This window comes from Ochotona curzoniae, unplaced genomic scaffold, assembly GCF_017591425.1.
Source record: "Ochotona curzoniae isolate NIBS_2020 unplaced genomic scaffold, NIBS_Ocur_1.0 contig_883, whole genome shotgun sequence".
In the NCBI taxonomy this organism is placed as follows: domain Eukaryota; kingdom Metazoa; phylum Chordata; class Mammalia; order Lagomorpha; family Ochotonidae; genus Ochotona; species Ochotona curzoniae.
Window position 1 is genome coordinate 5896441 of NW_024466599.1, and position 27222 is coordinate 5923662.

At 49.0% G+C, this 27222-nt stretch overlaps 1 protein-coding gene across 3 annotated transcripts in view; it reads right to left on the reverse strand.

Annotated features, from left to right (window-relative positions):
- NOL10 (nucleolar protein 10) overlaps positions 1-27222 on the reverse strand; it is a 92556-nt gene that overhangs the window by 40622 nt on the left and 24712 nt on the right. For 2 of the 3 annotated variants that reach the window (XM_040992823.1, XM_040992822.1), the window contains 4 exons: positions 24096-24174; positions 23018-23167; positions 19924-19990; positions 13622-13674 (listed from right to left, as the gene is read on the reverse strand). In XM_040992823.1, coding sequence (XP_040848757.1) covers positions 13622-13674; positions 19924-19990; positions 23018-23167; positions 24096-24174 — 349 coding nt within the window. The remainder of the gene's footprint in view (positions 1-13621; positions 13675-19923; positions 19991-23017; positions 23168-24095; positions 24175-27222) is intronic. The other variant, XM_040992824.1, reaches the window with a different exon arrangement.

Consider the following 27222-nt stretch of genomic DNA (forward strand, 5'->3'; position numbering starts at 1 on the left):
ATCTGACCCACACACCTGACCTCACGCCTCTAGATAAAACCTTTCAAAACAGTCACTCCACCTAAAATTGGAAGCAAACTAGCTGAGCTGGTAGAATGGCAGTAGGCCTAGGCCCTGACAGCTCAGTACTGTCGGCCCTGCGATTTTCTTTCTCGGCTCTTAGTGCCTACGCTCCTCCAAGCCGACTGCACTGATGATGCCCATGGATCTCGGTGCGCACACACAAAGTCGCCTACTAAATGTGTGTAGTGCCTGACCCAGCCACTCCACATACTCAGGCTAAAAACTAATTCATACAGTGTATATACTTCAGCCCATAAAAGTAGAATACAGAGGGTGGCATTTTCGAGTGACCAATACAAAAATAATACTTCCAAACTAAAATAACAATGAAATATCACTACACACGCCCATTAGAATAACTCCAACACAAAACGCTGGATGGCTGTTGTGATGCAGTGGTTAAGCTGCTGCTCGAGCCAGCACGAGCCCTGGCTACTCTGCTTTCATTCCAGCTCCCTGCCAATGCCACCTGGGAGCAGCAGACAAGGACTCAGATATGCCAGCCCCTGCTACCTACAGGGGTGACCTGGATGGACCCCTGGGAACAAACCAGTGGATGGAAGTTGGTTCTCCTTCTCTCTTAGTCTCTGTGTCTGTGTGTGCGATTCTGCTTTTCTGAACAAATAACCACTCCCCAGTCACTGTGGGAATCCACAATGGTGCAGACACTTGGGACGAGAGCGGGGCAGCTTCTCACCAGCCAAGCACGACTGTTCCCAGCAGTCAGCCAGTCGGACGCCCTGACACCCAACAACTCCATACACGGCTGTTTGGAGCAGCTGGCATCCTGTCCCCACTGGATTGGCCCAGCAGACTGTGGGGGCTTCCACAAGCAGCCCAGCCTGCAGCCTCACAGGATATGCGGGAGCCTCTCCAGCTTGGCCATGGAGGAATGGTGAAGGGGTCAGCCTGCCAAGCCCCAAGGAGCGGGGAACATGCACACGTAGGGAGCAAGGTCACATCTGAGTCAAACCAGCACATGAGGAGGAAAACAAGCAGCAGGATGTGTAGCTGTTGAAGCAAAAATAAGTCATCTGACACGTCCACACAGCACAATGCGTGTCATCTGTGCGACACATACTTCCATACGGAGGTGACATGAATTGGTACCTAATCAGAACTGAAATTAACATCTGAAAATGTGACAGGATGCTCAGAAAATTACTTCCTGACGGTCACACATTAATGCTTTGTGTGCGTCTGCTGTTCTCATGACCCAATAAATTGTGATGGGAAATGGAGAGGATTTCCTTTGTTGAGAAAAACTCCATAGATACTGCTGCTGCCTGAAAGTGTTTAGATTAAAATAGGAAGCCCACGTTTCCCCTTTTGTAAAGCTGTAAGCCACTTGTTTGTAGGACAGAGTGTCAGTTCCCCACCTGACACTTGAGCTCAGCTTTCCCCACTTGAGAATACCCTCGGGCAGGGCCGCAGCCCCTAAGGCAACCCTGCACAACAGGACAGACTCACCCAGGAGCAGCCTGGGCTACTGAGGAAACCCACACAGGAAACCCCTCTCCCTTTTCATTAATTAGGAAAGGGAAGCGAAAATACAGCACTGAAGTCTAACCCGGAAGCCTGCTCGATTTTGCCTCAAAGTACCTCACGTTTTTTTCCTCCATAAAAATAGATCTTTTTCCTTCTCTAACATGTCTTACCTGTGTAGGGATTTTTCCCTTTCTCTGTCTTTTCTGATAGGCAGGCAGAGCACATGCTCTTCCGGCCACTGGTTCGCTCCCTAGAATGTGCGTTCAGGCTCAGTCCTTGAAGCCTGCATCAGCTAAGCTTGGCCCAGGCTAAAGCCCAGATGCTAGAACCCAACTGAGTCTGTGAGGTGGATGATGTGGACCTCGCTGTCACCGGGCGCCTCCCTGGGTGCAATTAGAGCATTGAGCTAGAACTGGAGCCATACTTATGAGATACAAGAAATTTGTTCTCTTTCTAGTAATAAAATAATAATAAAGAACTCAAATATGGGCCAAATGTCTGTCCTGGGCTTTATTTTTAAAATGACTGTTTTGTAGAATCAAATCAAAAACACATCCCGAATGCACTAGGATGCATCAAGCTGCCTAAGAAACAACCGTCTCTCACTCGGGCAAAGGGAACGTTTTCAATCAGCCTGCTTTTCAGAAACTGAACAATGCGCGCTCACTCCCTCCCTGTCCCATACCTCCTCACACTCTCAGTAACAATTCCCCCTTCAGTCCGACACTCCATTGTTTCAGAAAAATGCTCATTTCTCATTTGGAGGAGGGTGCAGTGAGTGCACTCATTCAGCCTGCAACTCAACCCAGACCCCGTGTCGGGGGCAGGAAGCCCATCCCCAGGCCGTCACGTACCGCCTCCCAGGGCACAGGGAGCAGGAAGTTGGAGTCAGAAGCCAAGCCAAGTACTGAACTTTACTCAGCACCCAGATACTGGATGCAGGCATGCGACCTGCCCTTGTAATGTTCTCTATCTACATTCTAAAACCATGCCTCCTCCTATATGGTGCCTTATAACACAATTGCTAAAATCTCCTCTCTGCTTTCTCCAACTCACACCCACTGACAATACTCCTGTTTCTCAACACACACCAATGGGCTCAATGCAGCCCCTCTGCCACAGCACCTGTCATTCTCTGTTACCGCTCATGGCGGGGGCAGGGGCTGGGGGGAACACAGCCCCTCTGCCGCAGCACCCTGTCCTCCATCACTGTTCACGGGGGCAGCACGGAGGGGTGTTGACCAAACCCCCAAGATGCATTCCATAGATACTGCTGCAAAGCCTACTGTGCCAGGCTGAACTCACTAACCACATTTTAAATATTTTTTCTCCATCTATTACATTTAATATTTCTGGCATTTCGTTTCATTGGCCAAACCTATTAATAGAGAACAGGTTCCAAGGTTAAGGCGGGTAAGCACCCCCAGGATATAACCAATCACGGGATTTCATTTTAAGCCTAATCAATAACTAATAAAATAGTTCCAAATGCAAAGAAAATGTAGCAAAAATCTTTGGTGAGACTAAAGCTGCGTTTTTTTTTTTCTTTTTTCCATCCTTTTTTTAAAGTTATATTTTTAAATTTATCTTAAAGGCAGAGTTACAGGGAAGGAGAGAGAGAGGAAAGAGAGAGATTTTTTTCTGGTTCACTCCCCAGATGACCTCAGAGGCCAGGGCTGGGCCTGGAGCTCTTCCAGGTCTCCCACAGGGAGCAGGGGATCTAAGGAATCTTCTGTTTTCTCAGGGGCATTAGCAGGGAGCTGGGTCAGAAGTAGAACAGCAGGTCCGGCGCTATGGCTCAGTGGCTAATATCTTCACCTTGCATGTGCCGGGATCCCATATGGGCACCGGTTTGTATCCCAGCTACTCCACTTCCCATCCACCTCCCTGCTTGTGGCCTGGGAAAGCAGTGGAGGATGGCCCAAAGTTGCAGCCATGTGGGAGACCACCCAAAAAGCTCTTGGCTTCAAACTGACTCAGCTCTGGCTGTTGCAGCTGCTTGGGGAATGAATCATTGGACAGATCTTTCTGTCTCTACTACTCTCTGTAAATCTGTCTTTCCAATAAAAATACACAAATCTTAAAAAAACAAAAAAAGTGGAACAGCCAGGTCCTGAACCTGCAGCAGCAACCAAAACTGGGATGCTGGTAGTACAGGCAATGGCTTAACCTAACAGCCACAACGTCAGCCTCTCCACCTTTTTATCTCTGATTGCCACACATTACAAAAATAACTAAAATTACTTTTATATCCACATACAAATTTGTCTTTATTACTTTCAAGAGTTTATGAGAACACAGGGAAATATTAAGCAAAGAAGAGAATATAAAATGGTATCAACAACGTTTCAGATTAAATATTGAGAAAATACAGCTAAAAGCGTTTGCCTTTGGGTAGGAGACAGGTATTTGTGCTTTAATCTAATTGTCTTTGCCATATTTTCCACAAAGACTACATCTTGATGACAGAATGGGATAAAATGGACTTCACTTAAAAAAAAATATTTTTATTTAATCAACCAGATTTTCACTACTACTTTTTGTTTTAATATTAAATGGCAAAATCAATGACATTCAAGGGCTCCCTCGCACCTGCATTTTATAGAATCTAATAATAGACTTAACAATCCCAAAGAATATTCCTGAAATTATTTTCTTGGCTCATATTTAGGATTTTGTCACAACCTGTTCAGAGCATTTTTATTTTGCTTAATATAGTATTCCTTTCAAGACCTACATGAAAGCCCGTGCCCACATAATTGTTATTAAAAATCTCTCTGCCACTAGGCTTCTCAAATTCTGCTTATTGCAAGAAATCATCCCTCCCTTACAACTCTCCTCTCTTTTATGGCTTAGGATGCTGGGCTTGGGGCCGTCACGGCGTAGTATGCTAAATCACTGCCTGCAACAGCATACCAGAGCAGAGCTCGACTTCGTCCATGACTCTCTGCTACCACCCCTGTGAAAGAACAGAAGATGGGTGTGTGGCGTCCTGCCTTTCGTGGGGGAGACCTGGCTTCAGTCTGGCCCAGGCCTGGCTACTGTGGCTACAGCCACAGTGGTAATAGAGGGAAGTGAACCCCTCTTTCTTCAGTGTGTCTCTTTCTGTCTTTCACATAAATAAATCTTTAGAGGTAAAAAGTAACTACTCGAGGACACACAAACTTTAAGTAGCAAAGTTAGTATTCAAACTCGGATGTAACTAATCGCATCTAGGCTTTATCCATTCCACAGTGTGGAATTCAGAAACACCTTCTTGGGGATGGCATCATGACACAGCATTTGTAATGTAGCATCCCATACTAGGGAGCTGGTCCAAGAACTGTATGCTCCATTTCCAGGCCAAGTTCCTGCTGCTGTGCTTTGGGAAGGCAGTGGATGATGGCCCAGGTGGCTGGGCACCGGCCGCCACACTTACCAACATGGAGCTCTGGCTCCTGGCTTCAGCCTGGCCCTGCTCTGGTCATTGTGGATATCTGAGGAGTGATCCCATGGGTGGAACAGCAAACTATCCATCCATCCATCCATCCATCCATCCATCCATCCATCCATCTTCCTGTAGCTCTCTCACTTCTCTCCCTTCCTTTTCCCTCTCTTTGTCACTCAGCCTTGCAAAGAGACACATCTTAAAAAGGAAAGCTCTCAGGAGCCAGCTCTGCTACACACTTGTCATCTGACCCTGAACGTGTGGCTTGATTCTTCAGCTGGGAGTTAAAGGACTGGATTAGGAGACCTCAAAGATCCCTTCCACCTCCATTGCTCCAGGCTTCAAAAGCTTCCTCCTTCCTGTGGAGCACACTGAAAAATCCCTCCGTGGGAACATCTCAGCAACTGCTTGTCTAGCTTATGTTCTGTCTTGTACATCCTTTGTGTACTGGTAAATTCCCCCAGGGACAGTTTTCTTTACATCTGGCACTACATCCCCAAGCCAAGAGACTCTGTTGTTACTGGCACTACAAAATAGCAATTCCTCAAGAAATGACGTCTGTCACTGTCCTACAGCTCTGTGCTTCAAAGACGAGTATGTCCTCTGTTGTCTCTCAGGACTCTACAGGGACACTGATACAGTCAGGGACATTTCAACACACACCAGTAGGTGAAGACATCTCTCAGCTGGGAAATTCTCCAGAATATCAAATTTGTAAACCTAAGTGAATCTCCAGTGTTGCTTTTCTTTTTTTTTAAGATTTATTTTTATTATGTTTTTATTGGAAAGGCGGATATACAGAGAGGAGAGACAGAGAGGAAGATCTTCCGTCCGATGTTTCACTCCCCAAGTGAGTGCAACGGCCGATGCTATGCTGATCCGAAGCCAGGAGCCTCTTCCCGGTCTCCCATGCGGGTGCAGGGTCCCAAAGCTTTGGGCTGTCCTTAACTGCTTTCCCGGGCCACAGGCAGGGAGCTGGAAGGGAAGCGGGGCTGCCGGGATAGAACCGGCGCCCATATGGGATCTCGGGCGTGCAAGGCGAGGACCTTAACCACTGCACCACCGCGCCGGGCCCCTCCAGTGTTGCTTTTCAACAGCAATGCACCAACCAGAGCAGTCATGGCCCGCCTCCAAACCCCAACCTCGAGGAGCAAGCACAGCACCAAGCACAGCACCGTCAGGAGCTCAGCTGAAAGCAGATACGCACATGAGCAGAGGCCGGGGCTGTCGTTCCAACCCTGACCACACCGAGCTCTGCCTGCACTAGCTGCAAAGCTAATTTTGTACAAGTTCCAGAAAAGCTACAACAAAAGCTAATACCCTTAGCTTTCACATTTGCCTGTCTTACCTGTCCAAGGGAGTTTAACTATCATCCTGATAGAACCTCAGTACCATTTCATTTGTGTCCACTCATCTTTTTATCTTTTAAGTGAATCTGGGATTGTATGGTAAAGGACTACAAAAGGAACAAATGTCAACGAAAGGCCTGCCCAAAAGCCACTACAGTGACCTGGGTAAGGAACAGGAAGGAACACCAAGAAACAGCTGGCAACGGCTGAAGTGATTTGGTGATAGGTGACGAGGCAGGGGGAAGTGGAGGGTACAGGACAGGCAGGCGGCTCCCACACTTTTAGCCCAGGATGGGAAGCCTGGCAGGTGAGGGTGTACGCGGGGAGGTGGGGCTGTAGCTCTGCTGTAGTGATGCTGAGTGTACTGTGCTGTCAGACGTCCAGGCGGAGCAGCCAAGCACCTGCACACCCCGAGTCCTGCGGCCTGGGCCGTGGGCAAGGCTGCCCTGTGGGAAGACACCCCTGGGTGACTGCACAGGCAGCTGTGAGGCCTAGTCGGGGGGGAGGAGGGGCAGAAACGAGCCTCACCAGCAACAGGAGGGCAAGGGAAGAGAATACCAGAAGGAGAGAGACAGCAGCCTCTGTCGACTCAGCCACTTATTACTTCTTTGTGCTAGTACTCATGCCAAAGCCCCTCTACTGGGGTCAACACTGGGTCACTGAATTAAGCATCCACTTACGACAAGGGCATCCTATACTGGAGTGCCAGTTCAAGTCCCAGGTACTCTGCTTCTGGTCCAGCTTCCTGCTAATGCGCCTGGGGAGGCTGTGAAGACGGCCCAATCACCTGGGCACCAGCCACCAATGCAGCAGGTCTGGAGGGAGTTCCTGGCTCCTGGCTTTGGCCTGGCCCAGACCTAATTCTGGTGTGCTTTTCAGGGAACTGAACCACCGAATAGAAGATCCTTCTCTCTCCATCCCTTCTCTGTTGCTCTGCCTTTCAGACAAATAGACAAACCTTTTCTTAAAAACATCCTCTTGGCCAGCTGTTTCAAAATAGCCATGGTCTGCTGTCACCCACAGTTACCGTACCGCCCTAAAGAACAATTATCCAGCTGCATGTCGGATTCCTAACTGTTCCCTCTCCAGCCCCACCTCCCTGCACCCTTTCCAGGCTTGGTAGTCATGCTGTATCCCCAGACTTCCTGCAAATCATGCTAAACACACCAGCAAAATAATATTTGGAATCCTAGACTAGAAAAATAGATGTTCCCAGACCACTTAGGGATGATAAAAAAGGAACCACATACATAAAACAGGCAACCTGACATGGCCATAAAGTTTAGGACTAGAGTAACAAATTCAGTTCAGATTCCTGTCCACCTATCTCTGTCAGAACAATTAAAATACTTTCCACTTAAATGTTTTTGTTGCAAAAGTTATCAGAGGGAAAATACTGATCGGAGTAACTATGTTATCAGGAGCGGCTCTTTGGTCACCAGCTAAGCCGCTGGTTCTCACACGCAAGGGTTGGAATTCCATTCCCAGCTCTGAGACCTGCCTCCAGCTTTCTGCCACGTAGATAATGTGGGACAGCAATGATGACAGCTCAAGTGACACCTGCTTCCTTCAGGAACATCAAGTTCCCAGGTCCTGGCCACAGGCAGCTGGGGACTCAACTAGCAGACAGAAACTCTGTCTTCTCTTTCTGGCTCTCTGATTCTCAAAACAGAACAAAACCTACTTTTATTTATCTGCCAAACTGCAAAGATCCATATATTTACAACACACATTTTCCATTCCAAGTTCCTAAAACTGATCTCCACATACCATAACTAACTTATTTCAAATCACCTCCTGACCGTCCGCAAACACCTCCCCGGCCCTACACACAGAGGTCTGTCCCTGGATGGACAGAGGCAAATGAGCCCGTGAGTGCCAGCAGACCTTGGCCCTGACACAGATCCCCACTGGAGAGTGTGGTAACCCTCTGGGTTGACAACCTTCGAGAGCCTTCCATCCTACCCAAGTAGTGACTCAAACTTTGTGCGTTACCTTTGGCTCCGCATGCCTCTGCGAGGACACATTTCAGAATTTAGTGACGCCAATACTCCTGAGGGCCCAGGTGTCTTAACTACTCTCCTGTACCTGTAAGAGTGCTGGGGTTGTTAGGAACCACACTGGATAAGGTCCAGGGCTGTTTCCTAAGAGGAACCTAAGACCAAATGCAGCCGATACAATCCTTCCTGTTTCTAATTTCAACTCACTTGCAGCTGATTCCTTGGGCTCCAAGAGTACTCATTCCAAATAGTGAACAAATTTAAATGTGTTTTGTCAATCTATTATAATTAACTGAAGTATTTCAGTGTAAATAATACAGTAGGTTTTTCCTAAGAAAAATGCTTTAAATAAATACCTAACTGCCAGTAGTTGCAACCTGGGTTCAGTGACATTCGTTGCACGTGGTGAGAGCAGCTTTAATCTATTAATTGCAGCAAACAAAACAACCACTTTCCATTAGCCGAACTACTGATATCTTGGTCAAGTAGCTTCTGAAACCAACAACAGTATTTGTCTTCTCTACTTCCCCCAGGCCCATGCACCCATTCAAGACACAGCGGCAGCTGGAGCTAGGTGCTCAGCCACATCCCACCAGGAGCAGTGCTGCGCGGGCTGGGTGCCCTGGGACCTGGAGCCTCTCAGAAGCCCACACACTTGCCAACGGTGTTCATCGTAAAGAGCTAACCAAAGATTAAATCACAGCTCAGCTGCTGGCGTCAGTCTCTGGAGCTGCGGACGTAGGAGACCCTGAAGGCAACACTCAAATGAAGTAATAGCACCAGGTCTCGAGGCGAGAATAAGCCATTTTGGGGGGTTCTGAGAGGACACCACACAGGCTGGAGCTACCCACTCAGTCACAGAGGATCAGTGACCTGTGTGGGGGAAGCACAGCCCAGGAACTTCGTCTACACAGACCCCTAGAACCCAAGAAAGGTGGGGTCAGACTGGAAGGCAGAGCCAAGCAAGCTAAAGGGACACAGACTGTCTTCGTTTCCAGCCCAGCCCAAAGGGGAGAAAGCGAGTTTCCTACTTGATTAATGGGATGTTACTACAAATCACAGCCCACGCCTCCTCAACTTGGCACCAGGCGTGCATTAAGCACACGCCTCTCTGGCTCCGTGGGCCTCAAACGCGCCTCCGAGCCAAATGTCAGCCTGGTGAGTCTGATAAAATCTCCTGGAAAATGGCAGGCTTTCAGACCCCTGGGCTCTCTCTTGGCTCTGAAGGAGCATTACAAAGATGGGTTCCAAGCAGCACAATAAAATACGGCTGGGCGCAGTAGCAACTGCGCAGCACGGAGGACAGGCGAGCACTCCCAGCCCAGCTCTAGGCACAAGGAGGGCAAGGGAGAGGGCTCCTGCCTGCGGGGCTGTATAGCCTTCCCCCACAGCTCCCTGCTCAGGGTCATGAGGGCTCCCAGGCAGGATAAGATGCATCCAGAAGGCGGCTCTCATCACTGCCCCTTTTGCTCGTGCCACTGAAGTCCCTGTTACCTGCAGCAAAAAGCCCACTCTAAGAAACAGACCCAGAAATCAGAGCGAGTGGCAGGTCTCTGGCAGTTTCAGAGAACACGCAGGTTCTAAGCCAGGCAATAAGGTATAATGGACAGAATTAAAGTGCATTAGGTAACCATTAACTCCTTAAAATCAGTATTTCTTTTTTTTTTAAAGATTTATTTTTATTATTTTGTTTATTGGAAAGACGGATGTACAGAGAGGAGAGACAGAGAGGAAGATCTTCCGTCCGATGATTCACTCCCCAAGTGAGCGCAACGGGTCGATACTATGCCGATCCAAAGCCAGGAGCCTCTTCCGGGTCTCCCCCGCGGGTGCAGGTTCCCAAAGCTTTGGGCCGTCCTCGACTGCTTTCCCAGGCCACAGGCAGGGAGCTGGAAGGGAAGCGGGGCTGCCGGGATTAGAACCGGCGCCCATATGGGATCCCGGGCGTGTAAGACGAGGACCTTTAACCACTTGCGCCACTGCGCCGGGCCCAAAATCAGTATTTCTAAGACTAACTGAAGAGGGCCCAGCCTAATGGCCTAGTGATTAGGGTCCTTGCCTTGAATGCACTGGGAACCCATTGGGGCGCCGGTTCTAATCCTGGCAGCTCCACTTCCCGTCCAGCTCCCTGCCTGTGGCCCAGGAAAGCAGTCAAGGACAGCCCAAAGCCTTGGGACCCTGCACAGCTCCTGGTTCCCAGCTTCGGATCGGCTCGGCGTGGGCTGTTGTGATCATTTGCGGAGTGAATTATCGGACGGACGGAGGGAGGATCTTCCTCTCCATCTCTCCTCCTCTATGTATATCTGACTTTGCAATAAAAATAAAATAAAAAGACTAACTGAAGAAACAGGATACAATTTTCATTAAAAAGATGACTGCACACACAAATAACACTGCAACATAACTGAAAGGAAATGTATCCCAATACTAACAGCCATAGTACTACCCTGGCGGGCCTGGTGGTTCTTCACTGTACTTTAAAACACAATTAGATTAAAACAAGAATGTGTCCTTATCGTTGGCTTAACTTAGAAGCTGTGTGTGTGTTTCTGTAAAAGGCCATTTTATAAAGTACAGAAAATACTAACAGTTTTCAAGGTGTGTCATGTCTCCCGGGATGCAGAAAGTCGCCACCAGTAACACATCTGTCCAGACACAGGGGTGCCATCCTGCGCTCTTTGCTTGGCTCCCACTCAACATCCAGTCAGCCACCAGCCCCTCATGATGTCTTCACGTCTTCTGGCTCCTCCCTAGCTGCCAGCAAGCTACCCACAGACCAAACAAGGCTCTCCACCTAGAGTTTCCTCTAAGGCCGCAGTCCCTCTCACTCCATCTGCGGAAGTGCTCCCTGCCCCCTAGCTGGTTCTGCTGACTTGTGTCGCAGCAAAGGGATGTATGACTGGAGGCCTCAGCGGGCAGTCACTGAAGATCAACACATTGGGAGTGCTCCCATGAGGAAGATGAACAAGACCTTGGCCTCGACCCCGGGGTGAGTGCAGGCAACTGGGCTGCTGCCGCCTCTGAGTGCAGCACTGGCCGAAGGCCTGCACAGGTCACAGTCAATGCCACTGAGACCCGCGTGGGCAAGTCGGAAAATCACACTCTGAAATGACTGCTTGCCAGAGTCAACCTCTATTTTTGAATCAAACCAGGACCCAAAAGAATCAAGGAGGTCCGCCACAGGTCCCATCGGTGCCTTCATCTCTGCTGCGGACTGCACAGCCTAGGTCCAGATTCCAGACTGAATGGATCCGATCTGATCCACTCTCCTTGTGCAAGCCAGAGTATTTCTCCCCACAACATGAGTCTGATCCTATCATTAGTCCTTTGCTTTCCACACTCCCAGGCCACCCTGGGTGGACAGCACCTTTCCTAGGGTGGCTCTCAACTTCCTGCCCTCCTCTAATGCCGATCACGTATTTCTCCTTCAGAGCTGAGGCACCTCTTCCGTTCCTTATCCCAGCCTGCCTGAACATGCCATCCAGCTCCACATGCAGCTTCGGCCCTCTCCTCGGAAGCCCTGCGTACCCGCCACACTGCTCCCTGGACCACTCCCCTATGAGCCTTCAAAGTTTAACTCTTTTCTACTCTCACAGCATCCACAGACCTGGACTGGGCTCAGCAGTCAAGGAGCGGCTTGGAACACTCGTGCCCAGTATCAGAGAGCCCGGTTCAAGGTCCAACCACTCCGTCCATCGCTCAGCTTTCCACTGGGAAGCAGCACAGGACAGAGCTTCTGCTGGCCTCATCGCAGACTCGCTGGAGTTCCTGGCTTTGGGCTGGCCCAGTCCCAGCTGCTGCAGTCATCTGGGCAAAGAATCGGAGGATGGAAAATTTCTCTCTCTCTGATATTCTGCCTTTCAAACAAATAAATAAATCTTCAAAGTGAAAATAAATGTAAAGCTCACCTTAAAAAAATAATAAGGAAAAAACAAATCACCTCCTGCCTTTACTTACTTGGCAGGAACTCCTGGAGGAAAAGGGCGGTGCCCTGCCCACCGGCACCTGCTCAGGTACAGCTCAGTGCCTGAGCACTCCACAGATGTCTGATCAAACAAGACGAGACAGACAGGAATATGGAAGGACCCTGTGTGGATAGCCTAAGGACAAGGAAAAGATGACACCTTGGGGAAACCAAAATGCAGCCTGCCAGGATGGCCTTCATTCCACTGTGACCCAAAAGGAACGGCCACAGTCCTGCCAGTCACGTCATGAGGTTTCCAAACCCACAGACAGGCGACAGCAAGAACACTTTCCAAGATTCCCCTGAGCTACCCGGAAAAAACACCCATGCAGCAGGCTTTGTGCCTCTGGAAGCGGACACGCTTGCTCACACCCCTCAAGGCCGCCCCCTAGGCCCCGCATCTCAGACAACCGAGAGCCTTCCAACCACTCAGAAGCACAATACCCCCCTATGCCATGTATTTCCGCTGAGCAGATCACATTGCCTCGTTTCTTTCCCACTGGAGACTAAATAATAGAAGGAGAAACTTATGGAATGTATGAATTTTCAGGGGGGAAAAAAAACCTGCTAATTATATGTCACCACTGACCATTTTGATCCAAAATGTTTTATTTGTATGAAATTTATTTTTTTTTAATGCAACAAATTCACTGTCTGTCTGAGATCTGACACAGAGGAAAAACCCTAGAAAGGCAATGCAAGTGGAAAACACCTTTTGGTCCAAAGTAAACTTCAACAAACATCAGCAAAACTACACAGGGAAAGCATTCTAAAAATGTAATGAATGTGGAAAAACCCTTTGTGGAAAGGCATACCCTAGCAGGTTTCAGGGAATTCACAGGAGGGGTAACCCTGCAAGACAGAGGCTGGCCACGTGTGCCTCAAAATCTACCTGCTTCTCTGTAAACTGCAGCCTGTGTTTCTGGCTGTCATTTCTTTTGGGTGAGAATATGTAAACTGGTTGTATTTTCACAGCTGAATTTTGTTAACAAACATTCCCTCTACAACACTTAATAGAAGACACCACAACGAGAGGACTGGAAGAGCAGTAGGCTTCGGCTTGTGAATGAGATCTTTGAACCATTCACAGTTGAAAGGTTAAGATTCTAAAATACTTGGAAACAAAAGCAAACACAGTGTGAAGAGCTGCGCGTCTGTGCCATGGACACGGTGCTAATGGCTGTCCCTGGCGGCCTGGGCAAGCACCGGCGGACAGCAGTGGGCCTCAGGGACACAGCCCTGCTGAGTGCCCAGAGCCCACAACACACCCAGGCAAGGCCCACGTGTCCTTGCTCATTCCATTTCGAGTGTTTCTCCGCACAGCACTTACCGGAATGTAATAGATGCCCATCTTGGGGGCTTCATTGGCAGTCAGCAGCATTCCTGAAAATAAACACAATGGCAAGGTGAGCACACGGCAAGGGACAAGCTCCCTTCTCTGCAGAAGAGCGCAGACCTATCACCCGAGCAAACGAACCAACCAGGGGATGTCATGCTGAGTGAAGACAGGGAAGCACAGAAAGATAAATACCCTCACGCATGAAAGTAGCAACAACAACCTTAAAACTTAAGCCCCCCCCCCCCCCAAATGCTGATCACTAGAGGCTGAGAGAGGCTAGCAGAGTAAGAGTTTGGATTAAAAAGATATAACTGGATGTGGTTCATAAACTGTGACAAATACACTAACAGATGATTCTAACAAGAAAAGTAGGGAGATGGGCATATGAGAACTCTGTGTATTACTACCTCAAAATTTGTTTTATAAACTTAAAACTATATTGAAAATGTTTTTTAATCTAAAAAAATCAACTTGTAAGATATAACAGAAGAGGGTCCAGTGTGGTAGCCTAGTGGCTAAAGTCCTCACCTTCCATGTCCTGGAATCGCACCTGGGCACCAGTTCATGTCCCAGCTGCTCCACTTGCCATCCAGCTCCCTGCTTGTAGCCTGGGAAGGCAGTTGAAGACAGCCCGAAGCTTTGGAACCCTGCACCCACATGGGAGACCTGGAATAAACTCCTGGCTCCTGATCAGCACAGCTCCAGCTGTTGCAACCACTTGGGGAGTGAATCAACAGATGGAAGATCTTCCTCTCTGTCTCTCCACCCCTCTATATATCTGACTTGCCAATTAAAAAATAAATCTTTAAAGGGGAAAAAAAAGATACAATGGAAGAATCCACAGAGGGAAGACATAAAGATTATCAGAGGGCCCAGTGCGATAACTTACTGGCTAAATCCTTCCTTGCATGCACTGGGATCCCATTTGGGCACCAGTTCATGACCTGGCTGCTTCACTTCCCATCCAGCTCCCTGCCTGTAGCCTGGGAAAGCAGTCGAGGGTGGTCAGTTGCCAGCAAGGCCAGGAAGAAGTTTCTGGCTCCTGGCTGCAGGTCAGCTCAGCTCTGATCATTGTGGCCACTTGGGAAGTAAACCATCAGACAGGAAATCTTTCTGTATTTCCTTCTCTGTAAATCTGATCTGCCTTTCCAATAGAAATAAATAAATATTATTTTTGAAAAAGCCAGTGCATCACAAATAGCCCTGGCCATTCCCCAGCCATACTCCCTTCTCTCAGAGGAAGTCATTATCCATAACGGCTCTTAAGAAGAGGGGGAGTCGAGGGGGGTTTCGGCACGGGCTTGGGTGAAAGGAGCCCGCAGCAGCATGGCAGCTGCTGAGTGCACCTGAGCCAGGTCGGACCCAATTCTTGGACTCAGGCCATGGCCACTGCTGTCACACGGTGAGTGAGTCCTGGGCTTTGGGTGGCCATTGTGCCAAGTGGCGCCAGCTCTACCTGCTGGCTACCTGGCAGTGAGCTCCAGGGTTTTTTGGGATATAGAGTTGCTGCCTGGGGACATCCGTGGATAAGGCCAACGTGAGTGTAGGCAAGGGATGGATCCTGTGTGACTCCCAGAGACGGGGTCACTGTGCTTGCAGGTAAGTGAGGGGGCTGAGAGCTGTTGGTTTGGCAGGGAAGAGCCCATAAGATATGTTTGGGTCAGACTGATTCACCGGCCCACATGGGATTCCTGAGATGGGCTGTTAGCATAGAACATTGCTGACTGCCACACGTCAGTCCACACGAAAGCTATGGCTGGAGGCCTCTGGCAGGGCTAGATACCAATACCTGACTGAGTGTTGGAACAGGGGATTGGTCACATTAGGCAGGATCGACACTAATCATCACGCGAGAGAACCAGGTCCGGGGTAGATTCTATGGGGGATAAATGGGCCCAACCGTGTGGAAATACAACTCCCACTGGCTAGCTTAAGAGTTGGGGTGGTGATTGGCTGAGCTAGGAGTGACCATGGAACCCATTGACACGGGTGCTGGGGTTGGAAACAGGCTTGGCAGGTCCAGGCTACAGCACCTGCACATGCATCCTACCACAGAGTGTAAGGCAGGCCAGGCCGCAGCATCCTCCAGCTCATACAAAGGCTAAGATGGAGTGGCAGGCTAAGCTGGGCCAGGACCTAGCACCTGCTGAAGCATGTGCACTCTGGGTCAGGCTGTGGGTCGAGCAGGGAAACTTGGAAACTTGGGGAACCTCTTGGGGGCCACAGCTCCCACTCATGAGCATATGTTTCAGGCCTGGGTGTTGGGCAGCATGAGCAGGGTAACTCCAACTGTTGGGTAATATGTGGGTTGGTTTTAGAGGGGGTGGGGTGACCTGGCAGGGCCGAGCCAACCTTACCTCACCCACCAGCAAGAGCAGAAACCAGGCTGGAGCATAGGTCAAGTTCAGCTAGGCTGTCACAACTACCAAGGTTGCATGAGACTGGGAGGGGAACAAACAGAGCAGGTCCAGATTCCAGTACCTGTCAGCAAGTAGTGGGACTTGGGGTAGGCTGGGTCAGGACAGGCTACAGCATCCAAAGCAAAGGTCATGATAGGTGAAGGACTAGACCAAGCTGGGTCAGAGCAACCACTGCCACAAGCAAGATCTATAGCTGGGAACAGACCTGGTTGAGGAGCTAAGGACACGCCCTGGCTGGGTTGGAGTTACCACTGGTAAACACGGGGCTGGAGTAGGAGTTACACTCTGGCCTGGATAAGGCTGCAGCATACATTGGCACAAGTGTGGGCTGGGCCTGAGTGAGCCAGACTGGGCTAGACCCTACACTCACTGGTGCTTATGAGGACAAGGGTAGGTGTAGGTCCGGCTAGGCTAGGTTTTTGCCCCTGATAAGCAGGGTGTGAGCTAGAAGTGTGGACCAGGCTAGACTGGACTGTAACACCCGACAATAATAACTGGAATGAGTTGAAGGCCGGACAGGAAAGGCCATTATTCCTGCTAGGTCAGGAGGTGGACTGAGTAGGGCTGGCCCAAGGACCCACCCGCGTGCATGAGATCTGGCACTGGGAGAGGTTCTGATGGAGGAGCCCAGGAAACTCCTCTATCGATACACAGTCCATGCAGATGAGCGCAAGAACCATGATAGGAAGCAGCCCAGAAGAGGCCAGGGAACAGTACCCAGTGGCATAATTTGGTGCAGGTCAGGGGTGAACCAGGCAGGGCCAGTTCATATCACCCACTGGCAAATCCGAGCACCAGAACAGAATATGGGTTGGACCAGGTTTGGTTGTAACACACACCAGTACACATGAGGGCTTGGACTGGGTACTGGCTGGGTTGGGCTAGGCTTTAGCCTCCACAAACCTGAGCTGGAATTTGGGGTGGGCTGGGCCAGGCCAGGCTACAGCACCCACTGGCAAAAGTTCAGGTGAGGCAGGCCATGCCAGACAGGGCCACAGCACCCAACCAGTACATGCAAGACCCGGGGGCCGGAAAGAGCTGGTAGGAGGAATGTGGAGGGCTCCCCCGCTGGATTAACACTCTCACTGGAGAACATGAATTGGGATGAAGGCAGACCAGACCTGGAAGAGCTATAACACCTGCTGGCCTCATGTGAGCTGGGTCAGGGAAAAGCCAGCCTGGGTTGACTGTTCGTACTGGTGCAAGCATAGGTCAGTGTGGGTGTGGATTGTTTGGGCTCTGCCATGGCACCAGCTGGCAGATGCTGGCACTGGGTGCTAATTCTTTCAAGCCAAACTGAAGAACCATCTGGAAAGTGCATGATCCAAGAGTGGAAATGGGCCCAGGAGGGAAACAGTGGGCACCTCTCTTCTGGGATGCCACTTTGTCTGGTGACCATGAGAATCAGGACTTGGGCAGGCATGGCTAGATGGTTAGTGGCACCAGTTGGCAGTGTGTGGGCTGGATGGTGCAGCTATTGGGTTGAACCAGTTCTTTAATGCCAATTGACAAGTATGAGAGCTTAATAGGATATGGGACAGTCTGGACCAGTCTGCTGTACAAACTGGCAAGTATGGAAACCAGGGCAGGGGGCGGGCCTGGTGAGGGTTATTGGGAGCCGCCCCAATTAGGCTGCAGCTCCCACTGGTTTACATGGCCAAGTGTGGTGGGCAGGATTGGGATGGGCTCCAACACCCATTGGTTTGTGTAGAAGACAAGGCTAGAAACAGAACTGACCTAGCAATTGTAACCACTACCATATGCATAGGCTGATAAGGGTGAAGGACTGGCAAGTACACCTGAGAATCTGGTCTGGGATCACTTCAGACAAAATTTCTTTGGGGATCCCCTTCATCGAAATGCCAGACTCAGAACCCCAACCATGAGCCTCCTCAGAGGCTCAGACAGAACAGTGGCCAGCATATCCAGGTGCACCTGGAGGATGTGGTAGCACATTGGAGCCTGCAGAGGACACCTGGACCACAACAGAGGACAGAACAAATTGATCAACTAGCTCAGCCAAGTGTTGGCAGTGAAATTCTGGGCAAGTGGAGACGCTAACGTGGACTATGTCAGCCAGTACATTCTAAAGAGATTTCATCGTGCTTGGAAGGGCAAGATTGGCAGGAATTCAGAACAGCTGAACTATTGAAACCACTTGAGCAGTGCCCTAGGAGCATGCCCCACGCCAGGGACCCTGGGATGGCTGGAAGGCTGGATATGGCTTCTCCCTTTGTCTCTCCCTCTCCCCTCGACGCAGGAAGGAAAAAAAGAGAATGTAGAAACAGTGGTCTTACCCTCGTTCCTGCAGCCCTTGACCCTTTGAGCCCTAATCAACTAAGTAAAGATCATCAAAATAAAAAAATAAGATTAAAAAGAAGAAGGCTAGGATATTTTATGCTGTGACAAACTGAAATGCTGAGTGACTGAGCTCAGTTACCATTCAGGCAGAGTGCTGGCAGAGTGGTCTCTCTCATCTTGCCTGTCTTGTCTTACCAATGGATCATCATCATCTCTTTCTCTCTCTCTCATCATCTCTCTCTCTCTCACACACACACATGCACACACCAATATAATCAATGGATTGTCACAGACACAAACACACTCACACCCAATACAATTAGTGAACTCCTGGCTTCGGCCCCGGCTGTTCATTCAGGCAATGAACCTGGAACAGAAGGCCTCGCACTGTCTTTCAAATGAATGAAGATAAATACTTTAAAAAAAAAGTAATGGAAGTACAGGCAATCCCCAACAGCCCTGTAAGGAGGTGAGAAAGCTGAGGCTGGGTAATTTGCATCTATAAGCCTTAATTAGGTATTTTGGACCCCAAAATGCACCTTCTCTCCTCTGCCGATGCTGCTGAACTCGCTGGTCCTGACTGGGCAGAAAGAATGAGCCTCAGATGCAGGTAGGGCTGCTAGCTCCCCAAGTCACCAGCGTGACCCGCCCCAAGATTCTGGAGCCCCAGCTGTGCCCCGCCTCCAGCAGCACGTGGTGAGTGAGCAGAGACTGGAAAGTGGGCCAGGAGGCAGGCCCTTCAAGGCTTGGGGTGCCTTGGGGTCAGGAAACCATTACAAAGCAATAATCCTCACAGGGCTGGGATTATTCCCAAGTGAGTAAGGGAGCAGATAAAGAAAGAAGAGGTTGTAGCTTTCCTAAAACATGATTAAGCAGACTATGATTAAGCAGAAAACGTAAAGCACAGAGTGGAAGGAGGAAGGTGTGGTCAAGCAAGCAGACAGCAATGTTGATGAATTCAACATTCAGGCCCAGCCCAGGCCGAGTGGGGGGCGTGAACCAGCAGATGGAAAATTTGCTCCTCTCTGTTTGTAAAATAAATGAATAAATGTTAAATAAAGACCTGAGGACGGTATTGCCAGACAGTAGATTGATCTCATCTTTTTCTCGGACCCCAAAATTCTTCAGATTTGCCTCAAAGGCCTTACCAATTTCTGAAATCTACCATGCAATTTGCTGAACAGCACACCACACAGAATAGAGCAAAGCACACAGGCTCTGTGTCATCTCTGTATCATCAGGCTGCTCCGGCCTTCTCCAATCCCTAACCTCAATTGCCACAGGCACTACTGCTAATCACATAAAAGAGCTAAGAGCACACTAAAATAGCACTGCACCTGCCACAAGCCTGTATATTGTTACCTGTTTCTACTAATAGCTAGGCAGGCTGAAGACTCACTGAGTCATGAAGAGTGCCATTTTCTGAGTCATCAACACCACTTCCTTTTCTTGGCTTCTGCATGTAAGAATAATATAGCAAGAACTGTCCAGACCAAGCCAAATTCTGCCTTAAGAAATGACGCAGTGCCTAGACTTGCCTCACCGAGTGACCGCCTGCCACACACTCCATACCTGAATTGGGATACAGGCACACGTCGTTGAGGTCGTGCTCTGGCTCCAAGGAAGTAAATATTTTCCCCTAAAATGTAAGCAAAAATGAATAAGGATAGTTAAAGGCAGGCAACTCTTGGAAATGTCACATAAAGCAAGCAAACTAGAGGGATAACTCAACCACCTACACTTTGCAAAGAAAACAAAATAACCACAGAGTTTAGATTTGAAAAATCTTTGGGAACTCCTTTGATAAATTTATCAAATATTCTCATTTCAGAGATGAAGAAACAGGGGGCAAGAAAAAAAGGCAACTTGTCAAAAAATAAATACAGGAATATAAAGCTGTAGACAAGCCTACCCTTTCAGGACACGGCAGCACTTACAATCTCTGTGCATCAACTTTTGGAAAATTTCCCATCTATGCAACAGACTCAGGTGGTTCCCAGAGAGGCCAGAGCAGGAGAGCGAGCCAGTGGGGAAGGCCAGCAGTTCTGCCGCACTGCCCCCCAGGCTGAGGAGCAGGACAATCACTGAAGACACACTCCTGCCCACACACGGAGACCCACACGGCTTGCGGGCAAGGACACACATCTCCACTTCAAGGGCTTAGCAGATGTGTTGTAGTTGAAGAAATTAAATGAGAAGGAAAGTAAAAAAGCAGAAAAAAGAAGACAAGAAGTTGGGTGTGGAGAAAGCAATGAGAAAGATAAACAAGGCCAGTAAGTCACGCAAAGCGAGGGAACCTGGGTGTTAGTCAAGAGGAAGTGTTTAGTCACAGCAGACAAAAAAATGCCAACATCAAATTTATGGCAGTGATGATAGCATAATGATTTCATGTGAGACCAGCAAAATTTCTGCAAGCTCTTAAGCTTGTAACTTGTTTTTGGAAGCCAAACTAGGACAAGGTGAGCTGCCAGGGCAACAGAGAGAACTGGATAGATCCGGTGCCAACTTCACGCTCCTCGATACCCAGCAGTGAAACACACACAGCTGCCTCCTTTTCTGCTCAAGGCAAAGGAGAAGGAAGGAAGAGCAGCATGGAACAGAAGTGAAAGGGGATGGTAGCGTGGCATAGTAACCTAAGCTTCCACCTGCAGTGCCAGCATTGACACAGGTGCCAGTTCAAGTCCCAGCTGTTCCACTTCAACCCGTCTTCCTGCTTGTGGCTTGGGAAAGCAGTGAAAGGTGCTCCAAGGCCTCGAGACCCTGCACCCATGGGGTATACCCAGAGAAAACTCCTGGCTCCTGGCTTCAGTTCAGCTCGGCTCAACTCCAGCCACTGCGGCCATCTGGGAAGTGAACCAGCAGATGCCAAGAGCTCAATCTTTATCGTTCCTTCTCTCTGTAACTCTGCCTTTCAAATAAAAATAAAATAAATACTTTCTTAAAAAAGGAAATGAAATGGAAGTAGTCACAGTTTCTACCCAATCCATATTATGGAAAACTGCAGCAAGTAAGCAGTCTGCAAGCAAACTGGCCCAGTCACCCGCTGCCTTGGCGGGATGCACACACCCTCCTGAGCAGAACTTCACGTTTTCAAAGTGTGTGTTGCAAACAGACTGTTTTGACTCAAGTTAGTTTGGGATGGCCAGAAAAACAGCAGAGAAAAATTCCGGCCAGAGACACCTGCTACAGGTGACCGACGCCGAGGCTGACGATCTGTGCACCAACTTCATCTCAAATGCGAACTTTTTCGCCCAACTAGTTCATGCCCTCAAATGCTCAGAACAGCTGTGACTGAGCCCAAGCAGGTGTCATGCTAGCACATGCTGCTCAAGGTCAGCAGGAAGCTGGAGTTCAGAGCGGGAGGTGGGTACCCAACCCAGGCATTCCAAAATAGGGCAGAAGCATATTAACCACCAGGCTCAACTCCCCCACTTCATAAAAATTACATATCATTCCATAATGTTGTATATTGATACTGACGCCTTGTTGGGGCTTTTAACTGACCGGATCTTTACTCTGTTAGACCTATCTTCAGACCATAGAAGGTCTCCCCAAGAGGCCACTGAACTTATCTGGACAATAAGACGCTGAACTTTATGCTAGGCAAGTGTTTGCAAGCAATGAATCTCAAATGAACTTGAACTATGGTTATGCAACAAGGTGGAGGAATCCACCATGGGGGGAGGGGTATGGGAGGGGTGGGGGGAATCCCCAGTGCCTATAAAACTGTACTACATAATACAATGTAAGCAACAATAAAAAAAAAAATTACATATCAACTATAAAAAAAAATATATAGGTTTTTGAAAGATGCTGTTTCTAATGACTGTAAAGAATGCTTAAAAACAATTGTTATTCTCACTGTGTTTTCCCAGTAATTTAATGAGCCAACTTAAAAAAAAAAAGGGCAGGTGAAAAGGCATACAGATTTACTATGCAATGAGGGACACCACACAAAAGTGAATACCCCAATAAACTAACCTTTTGCTATTCTCTCACACACCCAAGACATGCCCGGGCTTAAAATGAAAAGCAGGGGCTGCCACTGGGGTGCTGCTGCCTGCGGTGTGAGCATCCCACACGGGCGTCGGTCTGAGTCCCAGCAGCTCCACTTCTTATCCACCTGCCTGCTAATGCACCCAGAAGGAATCCCAGGCTCCTGGCTTTGGCCTGGGCCATCCCCAGCCACTGCTGCCATCTGGGGAATGAACAAGTGGATGGAAAATCTGGTGTGTGTGTGTGTTTGTGTGCACGCACCTACCTACCTTTTTCTGTAACTTGGCCTTTCAAATAAATATTAAATAAGTCCTTAAAAATATGTATGTAGATAAATAAAATGAAAAGTAGAAGGTAATTCAAACCAGCACATATTGCTATATTCTATGTGGATTATCACACTTTAAAATGACACTTGGAGTTGAAGGAAGGGAAAAGCAAAACTCTTAAACAATGATTTTCACTCAGAAAACATCTACAATGCATGCCAGTTTCAGCAAATCAGAATTTCTTCACAGGAAGAAAATGACCAGTTAACCTAAGGTAACTGACTATGTCCCAGTTAGACGCTGGCTGCCTCTTCCTGAAGGCCCCAACGTAACTCAGCAAAGGTAGCAGGAGAGGAAGCATATGAGTAATGAAGAAAGCAATTTCAACCAAAAATACGTACTGTATTCTTGTTCCACATTTTGATAATCCGAGAGTCGGCAGACAAGATCAAATCCATTGCCTCCTGGAAGTGCACTGACTTGATGGGCAGTCCGTACTGGTGGTCCTTGACGAGCAATGGCTTGTCGGACCGAAGATCATACAAGAGAACCTCAAACAAAGAAGAGACACTGTTAGCAGCAAACCACACAGGCTACTATTCCCATCTGTTTCATTACCTTCTTCTGAAAGAATAAAGATCCCTACTCAAGGTACTGACATTCTAAAGACAGCCAACAATTTTCTATAACAATCACTTAAGTGACTCCTAGAGAACATAGCTTTATGAATTCAATCCTGGGCATATGTTTGGGCACACAAGTTTAACAACTATTGAGCTATGCTAAGAAAGGAAGTTTTATTAAAAAAAAAAGAACAACTCTTAAAGAACTTACTTCATTTGCTAATTCAGCAAATACACACAGAGGGTCTGTCCCATAGCAGACAATGACAGGGCAACTGAATCAAACGGGAAGGCCTGGCGTTGCCAGCAGAACTGTGGTGACAGCCATCACCATCCTGCCTGGAGGAGTGGCCTACTCTGACCCCGTCGTAAGAAGTTTGGTCTTGGCGACGAGTGACAGATCTCAGACCCCTCTGGGAGCAGCGTTGGAGCTGGGCAGGGAAGGACAGGGCTGCACCGCAGTGCGCTCAGACCCACTGCTGACCCTGACCACTCAGCACGGGACCATAGCGCCACCACGAGCCCGCCTGAGCTAAAGCCAAGTCTGCAGGACTTCTCAGAGCCTCCACCTATACTCAAACCCACGGCAATCTGCAGCAGAACTCCCAGCTCAAACCCCAGAACACTGTTCCACACAATCCGGAAAATTCTCCAAGGGACACTGGACCAAAGCTCTGCGGGCCAACAGAACTGCCCCTCTCGCCCCAGCACATCTCAGGCCACCACCGAGCAAAGCAGGGCTCCTCGGGAGCTAGAGGAACGCGGCCTGCGGGGGCCTCCCCTTCTCTCTGCCCCAACAGGAACACCTCATCCTGAGGGCTCAGAACACAAACTTGCTTCCAGTGCTGACAGTTACCTGCCCCGTGGATGTCCCAACGGCCATATTCAGAGCCCCGTGAAATTTCAAAGCAGAGATGGTTGGCAAAGTGCTTATCCTGCAAGGAGAAAATGTTCACACTCCATGAACATATATGGTCAACCTCCCAAGTTCACTCAGTTAACCCTCACTTCCACTCTACAACGCAGTCATCCTCCCAGCTTTCTGTGTAAACGGTGACTACACCCGGCCTTTCATCACATACTCTTCATATTCAAATGCAACCCTCTTCACCTTTCATTTAACTCTTTTAGCTTCTTAATTGATACAGGCAGATGGTGAGCTCCGATCTACTGGTTTACCCCCAAATACATCCAACCACTGAAGGGGAACCAAGGCTAAAACTGGGGCGCAGGGATTCAAGGCCAGCCTCCCGGGGGTGACAGGAATCAGGGGGCTGAGCCTCCACTGTTGCACTCAGGTTCTGCGGCAGCAGGAATGCGGAGCCGGGAGATGGGGCCAAGAATTACAACCAAGCACTCAGAGTGTAGACAGTCCCACTCTTAGCCTAAATGCCTGCGATGTAATTAAGCCAGAACAAGGTATTTTCAGAGACATCCTTTTTTAACTAACAGAAATGTTCTAATTGGACATGGCTACAACGATCATTTTAAAATTATCCATGTCCCGGTAAATCAAGATAAATCATCAGGAACCAGTGCTGTGGCACAGCCAGCTAAACCACCACCTGTGATGCTGGCATCCCAATGAGAGTGCAAGGCTTACCTACTCTGATCTTAATCCAGCTCCCTGCTAATGTGTTTGGGAAAGCAGAGGAAGGCAGCCCAAGTGGTTGGGGCCCTGCTACCCCAGTGAGAGCAAGACGGCATTCAAGGCTCCTGGCTTCAGCCTGGCCCAGCTGGGCCTTTGCAGCCATTTGGGGAATGAACCTACTTGCTGGCAGATTAAAGATCTCACTCTCTCTCTCACTGCCTTTCAAATAACCAAAGAAATCTTTTTTTCTTTAAAGGAAAAAGACCAATCACCAAATGAGGCCACTGGAATCTGTAGAAAACAGAACGAATGGTCTGACCACTTCTCACCCACCCACCACGTGCTCGGCACCACAAGCAATGCTCCACAGTGGGCAGAGATCCAGGTGCTGGGTCACAGGTGGACAGCAGTCCTGCTCTCCACACTGGTCCACGCTTCCTGCCCAGGCCAGGCAGTTGGCAGTCAGCTTCCTCAAGTCTCTACTGCCACCTACAGCCTCAGCCCGGAACTACACGAAACATGCAGACCCTTGCCTCATCTTTAGTTGATTAGAATCACTCACTCTCAGGGGCTGGGGTCCTGGCAGCAAGTGAAACCAGCACCCATGCCAAACTGAGTCCCAGCTGCTCCATTTCCAGTCACTCCCTGCTAAAGTGCTCAGAAAGGCAGCAGAAGATGGTCTTGCACTTGAACCTGGCCAATTTTGTGGCAAAATTGGCAAAGCCAGGCTCCTGGTTAGGGCCTTTGTGGATAAAAGATTTCACTTTTTATTTCCACTCTCTGTAACTGCCTTTCAGATACATAAATAAACCTTTTGAACAAATAATTTTTCAATACAGTGATAAGCTTGCTCCACTAAAACTTTGTTTCCTAGTAAGAATGGTGTTGTTTTCTCTATGTAGTCCTGTGGTTATAAATGATTTTCCCATGACATTTTTCTCACTGCACATTGCTGAAAACACCTAAGCTATCAAATCTTGCACATTTATTTCGCAGCCACCCCGTTAGTTCTGAAAGGCTTCCAGCTGATTCCGCGGGGCTTCTCAGGCCGACAAGCCCGCCATGTCGGCACCACGCCGGCCTCCTCCATCCCAGGGCTGCTTCCTCTCACCCTCCTGGTTCAACCTTCCAGAACTTGGTTAAACAATGAAGTGGCAGCTTAGAACATTCAGAGGACAAAAGTAAACCTAGTATTAAGAACTAAATCTGTAAAATCACCTGAAATTAACTGAGCAAGAAAAACCATGCACGCCTTGGCATATGCCCCGCCTTTTTGCCCCATCACACACAGGGGCTCGCGGCTGTCCTACCTAATGGCACTACAACTCCACAACCAACCGCTGGTCTGCCCGTCCCCCTGGTGGCCTGGGTGGAGCATCCTTCCAGGACACAGGCCATGGATAAGCACAGTGACTGTGCCCAGCACAGAGGGAAGGCAGCGAGTACTCTGGTATGTGTGAAATACTTAGGGCTGGCAAACAGAAGGCACACCCTGTCAGCCATTGCTTCCACCACGCGTTAGCTATCAGCACCCCAGACTCTCCCTGACACGTTCCCGTTAGTGACAGCGCTGGGACACCTGCCACAGGCTGAGGGGTCTGAGGGGCCCGAGGGGCCCGAGGGAGTGAGGCTCGCTGTGATCGGGTGGGCAGATGACATCCTGTAGGACGAGTTAACCCTGTCCTCAATGCCCTAAACACAGACGGCCGAGGGAACGAAGGCAATGAGGGCAACACGCGACCGCACGCCGTGAGCGCCCTGCGTGGCCGTCACGAGCTGATTATTTCAGCCACCCCTCCGTCGCCCTGGGACGTCAGGCTGCTTCTGTTTCCATGTTCCTTTTTAGTATTTTTCAAATCTGCCATCATTTTTATATTCAGTATAAATCATCTTTCTAAATAATAAAATTATCTTTTCAGGTAGCAAAAAAAAATACGAGAGCTGGAAAGTGGTCTACCTTCAAGGACAAAGGAGACCACCCAAAATGCTTAAAAATCAATGTTCTAGTATAAAAGGAAACGGAATAAATACCACCGCGTTTCTAAATACCAAAGTTAAGAAAGTTTTTTTTAACTCTCAGGTGCTATGTATTGTGTTAGGCATGTGCACCCCATTTATGGTGTCTTTTTTTTAAGGCATTAGGAAATCAGATATACAGAGAGGAGGAGACAGAGGAAGATCTTCCATTCGATGGTTCACGCCTCACGTGGCCACAGCAGCCAAAGCTGCGCCGATCAGAAGCCAGGAGCCAGGAGCCTCTTGTGGGTCTCCCACACAGGTGCAGGGTCCCAAGGCTTTGGGCCATCCTCGATTGCTTTCCTAGGCCACGAGCAGGGAGCTGGATGGGAAGCAGGGCTGCTGGAGTTAAAACCAGTGCCCATATGGGATCCTA